General features: G+C 49.7%; 1 protein-coding gene across 1 annotated transcript; it reads right to left on the bottom strand.

Moving 5' to 3' along the window:
* Positions 1 to 207: 207 nt before the first annotated feature.
* KRT2 (keratin 2) lies at positions 208 to 7,903 on the bottom strand. The gene is made up of 9 exons (XM_001098486.4): positions 7,229 to 7,903; positions 6,013 to 6,227; positions 5,588 to 5,648; positions 4,690 to 4,785; positions 3,850 to 4,014; positions 3,407 to 3,532; positions 2,359 to 2,579; positions 1,170 to 1,204; positions 208 to 1,069 (listed from the first exon to the last, which is right to left on the bottom strand). The coding sequence occupies exons 1-9, from the start codon at positions 7,832 to 7,834 to the stop codon at positions 669 to 671; spliced, it is 1,926 nt and encodes a 641-aa protein (XP_001098486.3). The 5' UTR covers positions 7,835 to 7,903; the 3' UTR covers positions 208 to 668.
* Between the last annotated feature and the right edge of the window lie 831 nt (positions 7,904 to 8,734).

Here is an 8,734-nt window from a genome sequence, read left to right on the forward strand (position 1 = left end):
CAAGTCTGCTAAATACTTTCTGAGAACAGCACATCCATCCCCGGGCTCTGGGGTAACCCCTCCCCCATCCGTCCAGAGGCCGGCGTCTGGGCTTCCCTCAGGGAGGCACACTCCTCACCCAGGAGCCCCTCCTTCATGCCCAAACCTCCCTTGTCTGTGGCTGCCCACTTCCACCAACATTTGACATCACGCAGACAGCACACGATATGAATTGCAAATGAAGTTTATTACGAAGACCCCCAGACCACAGCACTTCCGAAAGCAGGGTGGACAAGAGGAGCTATATACACAGAAACACATTTCCCCCCGGCACTGCCAGGCTTAGAGATGAAATCCCTGGGTGGGCCTGGGTCCTCAATAGAATACCCATCTGGAAAATGGGCAATGCAAAGAGGCATGGTGGGGGCGGGAACGGGGCATGGCTAGAAGCGCAAACCTAGACAGCACAGATTCCACCCCAGAACACAGAGGCGTCACTGGCTCTAACTAACTGGTTTGGAGAAAAGATCTTGCAAAAACTGTATGTGGACATTCTTTTTCCTCAAAATGCCATCAGAGATAAATGACAAAATTTAATCTGCTGCCAGTTAGAGGTACAGAGACAGGCTTCTACATTCTGGAGTGGGAGAGTCTGGGGTGGGAGAGTCGGTGGTGGTGGGGGCTCATCTTTATCTAAAAGAGAAGGTCACGCTGGAACCAAAAGCTTCACCTGAGCTACTCTTTACAGAACTGGAACCTCCCCCTCCAGAGCTATATCCTCCTCCAGAGCTGGAGCCTCCTCTAGAGCCACCTCCAGAGCTGTGTTTTCCACCTCCAGAGCCATATCCTCCTCCAGAGCCAGAGCCGCCTCCAGATCCGTATCTTCCTCCAGAACCACCGCCAGAGCCGTATCCTCCTCCAGAGACAGAGCCTCCTCCTCCACCGCTTCTGGAGCCAGACCCTCGGCCTCCAGAGCCATAACTGCCACTTCCAGAGCTATATCCTCCTCCGGAACTGGACCCTCTACCTCCAGAACCTCCAAAGCCAGCCTTGGATGCCACATTTGATGAAATGGTGCTGCTTGTCACAGCTGCAGAGAGAGGTGGTGTTACCACAGAGATTATGACCGCCTCTCCCTGTCTCCACCCAACACAACACCCCATGGAATAGGACCGCACCCCACTACTTACACACAGTCACATTGCTGCTGAGGTCTCCAGACATCCTGTCAGGGAGAGAGAAAAAACAAGTTGTGGTGGAACACTTAGGTCGTGTATGCATGTTATTTTACAACTTCCACCCACAAATGTGCAGTTCAGCCTCTCTAAGCCACCACCAGGGCTTACACACCCCACTTTCTTCTATGCTGCCAGGTCACACAATGATGACAGACCCCCTTCCATTTATGCACAACCTTGCATCTCAATCCATCTCGATTTTTGCTCTGATAAAAAAATGAACAGTTGTGTAACGGATCCAAGGTAACTGAAAAGCAAATTCACTTCCAACTTTGCAACCCATTTTTGTATTTAAATCCATCTTGGAGAATCTGTTATTCAGAATCCATGCCACACCAGAAATTTTACAATGAGGCTGCCTGTGAACGTTCAGTTCAGAAAGAACTGTGACTCTGTAGAGCCTCCCCATTCCTCTCTTCTTCCCACCCTCTTCAGCTTCAACTGAAAACTTTCCCACTTCCTCTTACAAGCTGGGCATAGGAGGCATCACCTCTAGACAGGGACAGAGCAACCTCCTGAAGAAAGCCACTCCCTCTTTGTCATGCTGGCTTGCTGATGGTCTGGGGTAGCTTTTCCCCTTCCAATTGCTGCAGCCAGATTAAGTCACCCAAGATGCTGATAATACGGACAAAGAAGCAAATGATGCCTCTTTGAAAGTTAGCAAATGGTTCCGTTTGTCACTCCAGAAACCTACAAAGAACTGGGGCTGGCACCTGCTCCGGTCAGCACGTCCCCAGCAGTCAGCACATTCCAAGACATCATCTCCCTCGTTCTGGGTCACATGGTGGAGGGTACAGAGGCCACTCACCCTATGGACCTAGAGACCAATGTTTCAGACTGTCTAGGACTAACCTGTTTTCCCACAATTTTGTTTTCACTTTCAGAAAAGACCAGGATGTTTAACTTACTGCTTAGTTTAATTTAACGTGCCTTATGCATCATTTCATATCAATAAATGTACAACTCTCCCATCGTGCTTTGTGTCCTGAGTTTCTGCTTGGGGAGCACAGGGAATGTCAGCTCTCAGTCGTCAGGAGGCCCTGCCCCATCCTCTGCTCTCCCTGTCTTTGCCTCCAGCCCTGGCTCTGGGAGAAAGGAGAGGACCGGCCAGGGTCCCCTTCTCCCTTCCCAGTGCCCTCACCTGCACTCCTCGCCCTCTAGCAGCTTGCGGTAGGTGGCAATCTCCACATCCAGGGCCAGCTTCACATTCATCAGCTCCTGGTAGTCACGCAGCAGCCGTGCCAGGTCCTCCTTGGCCTGCTGCAGGGCCTCCTCCAGGTCATTCAGCTTGTTCCTGGCATCCTTGAGGGCATGCTCACCACGCTGCTCGGCATCTGCGATGGCATCTTGCACATTCTTACACTATGAGAGGACAGAGAGTGGCATCTGCGATGGCATCTTGCACATTCTTACACTATAAGAGATGGACAGAGAGTGGATCCTGCCTGACGGAGGGGGACAGAGAGCAGAGGTGTTTGAAGTGCAGGAAGCCAGAACCACTGGCCCCCGGGAGTGTTAGGTCCCCTCTGGAGTTTATGCAAGTCGCAAGCAACTGTGCTAAGACTTACTGCTGTCTCTGGCACATCTTCTTGCCCTGTCACCTTTGATGACACCCTTTGGCTTTCCCCATAACACCCTTTGATCCTCACACCACAGGGCCAGAATCATGATCTCATTTTACAGATGGAAATGAAAACATCTGAAATGGTCTGCTTGGCAAAGCTTCTGCTGCTGATGGAATCCACTCTCTGCCTCTATCTTTTCTATTCCAAAGCTAACATTCAACCCCAGGCCAGCTGCCCCCAGCACTCACTGCCTCTCTATGAAGCCAGTCGGCTGACGCTTAGGGCCTGTGCTGAGCACAAACGGGAAGCTCCATCTGCAATGCGCGGCAAATCAATCAAACTAACGTTTGCTCTATTTGTTATGAATCCCTTTTCCTCACATAAACAAGTGAGCACAATTCTTCCCCTTCGCTAATCCTTACTTTGGAATGTCTCTTAGAGCACTCTAAAAATTGTTATAATAAGCCTTAAATTATGTTAAACTGGGGAATTTGAGATCGATACACACTAGAGTGCAATATATCAGTGTCTCTCATCTCTCACATGCACACTCACACAAAACCACACTCTCACGCACACCCAGAGACAACCTCCCGCCCCTCCCTGGACAGGACTGAGCCTCACCTGCTTCTTCACATGTGCAATCTCCCCCTGCAGCCTCTGGATCACGCGGTTCAGCTCGCTGATCTCTATCTTGATCTCTTTCAGGCTGTCTCCATGTCTCCCGGCAGTCACCTGGAGCTCCTCATACTGATATGGGGAGAGGAAGACAGTTTGCAAGGAAGTTCCAGCATGGCTCACATTCCAGAGTGACTGGAGTGAAGGAGAGCTCATTACTGGTCCAGGGAGGGTCAACCCAGCTAAATGTCATGGCTGCATTCATGAGAGGTAGGGACTGTCTCACATGCCCAAAAGGACTTGGTGCCATTCTCAACATCCTTTCTTGGGAATGGTGCCCAACTTCCATTAGACAAAAAACTAATAATCTTACTGTACACTTTCCGGCTGGGGGTGCAACCCAGCTCGTGGCAGGGAGCTGTGGCTCTTCCTACATTCCCTGTACTTGCCTTGCTGTGGTACAGGGCCTCTGCTTCATCCTTGCTCCTCTGGGCGATCTCCTCATACTGGGCCTTGACCTCAGCAATGATGCTATCCAGGTCCAGGTGGCGGCTGTTGTCCATGGAGAGGATGACGTTGGTGTCAGTGACACTCTGATGCATCTGGGATATCTCCTACAACACACAAGGAAGGTCTGGTTATGACATCCTGCCACAGTCACACTCAGACAGGAGGCCTCTGTCTCCCAGCATAAGGGAAATGCAGACCCTCAGACTAAGCATACACTAGGTGGGATGAAAATCATGTAACCATCTACTCCTGGGCCTCTCCCAAGGTTGTCCTCAGAATTGTAGGGAGAGGCGCCTGTGTTTCTGAGCCTCCTAGTTAACAACCTTCACCACGTAGGCCAGTTATGATAAGTGCCCCCAGACAGAAGCTGGCCCATGGCAAATACCTTAAATGGTACTTCCTGTTTCAGAAATCATCTGAGCGCCCTTGAGTTGGGGAGGGGGATAGGAGACGAATGCATTTTGATCTCTGAAGTACAGTAGGCACAGGAATGGGCACAGGGCTTGTCTCTTCCCCAGAGGAACTGGACTTTTGGGGAATGGAGGGAGGGGAAGCTGTCCTGGTGTTTCCTGAACCTTACTTCCTATAACGTTGGAGGAGAAAATTCCTCACCCACAAGACCTATGCTATGAAAGCCCCCCCAGTGGCCTGGAATGAGGGCAGGTTGAAGTCAGCTGGTCCATAAACCCCACTTCTGCCACTTTTTCACCAAGCGGAAAGGACTTTCCTTTGGTGAGAAGAGTGGGAAGTAAGGGTCTGTCCTGGAGCAGCCTCCTTACCGCATCATAGAGAACTTTCAGGAACTCAAGATCCTGGTTCAGCAGGTCCACCTTGGACTGCAGCTCCACCTTTATCATGTAGGCATTGTCCACGTCCTGCAAGAAAGGTTGGGGCCTCTGGTGTACGGTTCCCTGTACAGGCCTCTTCTTCTGTCTGCCACTCCCCTCTACTCAGTCCCTGCTGGCTCCCCTCTAACATCCCAGCCTGAGCCCTGTCTCCATGGGACTTCTTTTGTCGTACAGTTCACCATACACCTCTGCCAGGGACTTCGTGCCCACGTTCACGGCTCACACCCCTCAGGACCATCAGAGCTTCGAGGTGACCAAGCTTTGCCAACCAGCCCTTCCCTCCTGCTTGAGACACAGTGTGTTTCTACAATGGGATACAATGTTATTTGTGGGCTTCCATAGTCCTCAGCTCTCTCATCCTGTCTGTCCATCTCACCTCTCCAGAATTTCCCCCAGGATATACACCAAAGCCCCTGCAGGACCCAGGAGGAGAACCCACGCTTTTGGCCTACAACCTCAAACCTTTGTCAACACAACCAACAGCAACTTTAAGCAAGCATTCTAAGGGAAGTCCCATTCCCTCCTCAGCTCTTTAGAAGGAGAATATAAAGAGAATTGGTGTTTGCATTTATCATGATTCAATAGAGGCTTTAAGTGGGTTACTACTGGGAAGCGTTCTACCAAAAATGCAGAACAGCTTTGAAAACTGTATTCAGAAGCTTCACCTACAGAGACACTTTTGTTTGCAAGAGAATGGGCCATAGGTCTCACTCCTTTCTCTGGCTGCTGCTTTTGCACTCACAGTTGATTTCCAAACTGTCTGCTAAGACACAATGGGGCTGTGAAACACTCCTATCCCCAACCCCAGCCAAGACATTCTCTTGCTCACCTTCTTAAGTGTCACAAAATCATTCTCAGCAGCTGTGCGCTTATTGATTTCATCCTCATACCTATTGGGACCCAGATGATACAGCAGTTAGATTAGCTCCCCTTTAATTTTTTCTTTTCCTTTTTATTCTGGATTCACCCATAATGCCGCATTCTCTGCGAGTATTACACACTTTTTAAAGGTCTAAATTAAAACTAAGATTTCCAAACCAAAGATATATTTTTATAAACTAACTCTCAAACATATAAAAAACAAAAATGATCTCTAAAGCCTCACTGTCTTCTTCACAAATAATCAGCAAAGATACATATGCCTCTCCCCATTACCACCACAAATGAAACTGGGAGATGAGTGACTGTCCAGGGAATGATCAAATGGCTCAGTGCAATGTTTATCTCCACTCAGCGTTTTACTCTGCCACTTACTTCTTCTTATAATCCTCCACAAGATCCTGCATGTTGTTCAGCTCTGAATTCTGTGATGTTCTTTCTGCAGTGAGCCCATCCAGATATCTCTTGAGGTTGTCGATATACCCCTGGAAGATGGGCTCCAGGTTGATGGTGCGGGTGCCAACATTCATTTGTTGTAGAAGCTCCCATTTGGTCTGTAACACCTGGTTCTGCTGCTCCAAGAACCGCACCTGCCATGACCAGAAGGAGAGCACATGAGCTCTGGATCATCCTTCACACCAGCAAGCCATGCTGGCCAGGGGCAGCTCAGGTGCTGCTTCAGGACCTCCAGAAGTGTCTGAGGCTAGATGCCGAGTCATGACTGGCAGAGCTTCTGAGCTCCCAGCTCTCACCCCTGGAAAGTCCCACAGACTCCTAATGCTACATCCGGCTCTCTCTACGCAGAGGAGTCTCTTTGCTGCTTCACTGCTCACTGGTTTGTTTGCAGCTGCTCCCAAGACTCTAGGCCATTTCCCTCCCCCATCCTGGTTGAATTTCCAGCCAAGATCCCATAAATTCTAGGAAAAACCAAAAGCAGGCATCTGCTGGCACTGCTCCCAAGGGTGCTGAGTATGACAGTCCTGGAGGGCAGGGCTCCTTAGCCTGATTTTTAAGAGCCTTGTAAATCCCTGCCTATTTCAATGCAGATAAACCAAGACAGGTTCATCTGCCTCGAAATAGCAGAAAACCCAGTAACACTCCAAAGTGACGTCAATAAAGACTTTATGGATCACAAAACTGAGAACGCTTCTCTTGAAGGCAGGAATTTCCTGCATTCCCAAGCAGATATCTCAGGTTCAGCTTTCCAGAATTTAATAATCACTGCTAAGGAAGGAAACACCACCTCAGAAGACGATGGCTTCCAAAACCTGCTGCTCAATGGCCTGTCCCAAGGATCAGTTCAATACTTACCTATATCCATTTTTTATGGTTTTCAGAATTTTCCATAAATATTATTTATATGGACTGTAACAATAAGGCCAAAGGGACAAATGCTTCCTAAGGGCAGGCTGTTATGGGAAATGTAACCCACAAAGCTGGCGTCTTTCCCATCTGGAAACTGCAAATGACCCAGGCTACTGCGGTATACCACTGGCTCCTAAGAAACACAAATCTGTGCCGTTTTCTTTTCAGTTGGCGCTGAAAGTGAGGTGGCCTGAGCATCAGTGGGAGCCGTCTTCTCCGGACTCACCTTGTCAATGAAGGAGGCAAATTTGTTGTTGAGAGTTTTGATCTGCTCCCTCTCCTGGGCCTTCACATTCTGGATCTCTGGGTCAACTTTCACGTTGAGAGGCTGCAGGAGGCTCTGGTTGATAGAGACTTCGTGGATGCCACCACCAGGGTATCCTCCAGGCCCGAAGCCACCAGGACCCCCAAAACCTCCAACACCACCAGGGCCCCCAAAACCTCCAAAGCGGCCTCCACCAAAGCCGCCTCCACCAAAACCACCACCTCCGAAGCCACTGCCGCCTCCAAAGCCGCTGCCGCCTCCAAAGCCGCTGCCGCCTCCAAAACCACCTCCTCTGCCACCAAATCCACCACCGGCGCCAAAGCCACCGCCTCCTCCAGCCACACTAATGGAGATGCTCTTGGTCCCTCCAAGGCCAACAAGACTCCGACTGCCAAAGCCGCCTCCACCGAAGCCCCGGCCACCACCACCATGGCGGCTCAAGCAGGAGAAGCTGGAAGTTGATCTCCGGCTTCCACCAGACACCACAGCTGAGCCGCTGCTGAAGCCCCGGAATCCTCCTCCACCTCCTCCTCTTCCTCGAGATTTGCAAGAGATCTGACAACTCATGATGCCTTTGTCCAGGGAGGAAAGTCGCAGGCTCTTGAGAAGAGTCAAGGCTGGAGACTCAACTCTGCTGCTGGGAGGCTTTCAGGGTCCTCTTATATACCTGCCAAGTAGGTGTTGTGTACATGGGTGTGGACCCACTTATACATGGGTTTGGTCTGCCTGGGAGCTATTCCTGGCGCGTGATTATCAAGCTAATAGCCATTAAAAATCTACTAATCAGCTCCATCCCAGAACTTGCTTTGATTGCAAACTTCTGTTTATCTGGGCATCTGTCATGCAATTTGATTTTTGTAAAATCATCAAAAGAGGAGATCAGGATTTGGGTTTCTCAATCTGGAAAAGGACCTCATGCAGAATGCTGCTCCCTGTTCTGGACCTGCCCAAGGGAGGTTGGCTGTCACCCATGCTTGTGCAGGCTCACCACCCCAGTTCAACAATGAAAGGGATGACGGGTTTAGAGACTGCAAGAGCCCCTCAGTGCCAGCCTTGTCATTCTCCTTGTTTTTCCCTCTTTCCCAGAAAGAGTTCCAACCAGGGCAGGAGAGACTGCGACGGTCTTAAATGACCTTCAATGCTCATTGGAAATCGACCTCCTCTTACAGAAAGAAATTGACCTGGGATACTGCAAAAGAGTTGTCGATTTTCAAAATATCTTGGCTCTTTTCTTCCTGTGACACCAAAAATACACAATAACTAGGCACTGAATAGAGATTTTGTATAACCATGATGGTTTTTATAACCATCAACTGTCCCTCGTCTACATGAACACCCAGAGGATGAGGGTATAAGAAAAGTTTCGCTGTTTCTGGACCTGTGTAATGTGGGACACCCAGTGAAAGTTTGCAAGCCAAGATCCAAGTGTTTATTGATTCAGTCAGTCACTAATCACGTATTGCCTGG

Source organism: Macaca mulatta, chromosome 11 (assembly GCF_049350105.2).
Source record: "Macaca mulatta isolate MMU2019108-1 chromosome 11, T2T-MMU8v2.0, whole genome shotgun sequence".
Taxonomy (NCBI): domain Eukaryota; kingdom Metazoa; phylum Chordata; class Mammalia; order Primates; family Cercopithecidae; genus Macaca; species Macaca mulatta.

Coding starts and splice junctions, on each gene's coding strand:
- KRT2 (XM_001098486.4), bottom strand. CDS start 7,834: ATGAGTTGTCAGATCTCTTGCAAATCTCGAGGAAGAGGAGGAGGTGGA. Junction 4,015..4,689: donor TGAAAGTTCTCTATGATGCG/GTAAGGAGGCTG, acceptor TGTGTGTTGTAG/GAGATATCCCAGATGCATCA. Junction 2,580..3,406: donor TTGCACATGTGAAGAAGCAG/GTGAGGCTCAGT, acceptor GTCCTCTCATAG/TGTAAGAATGTGCAAGATGC.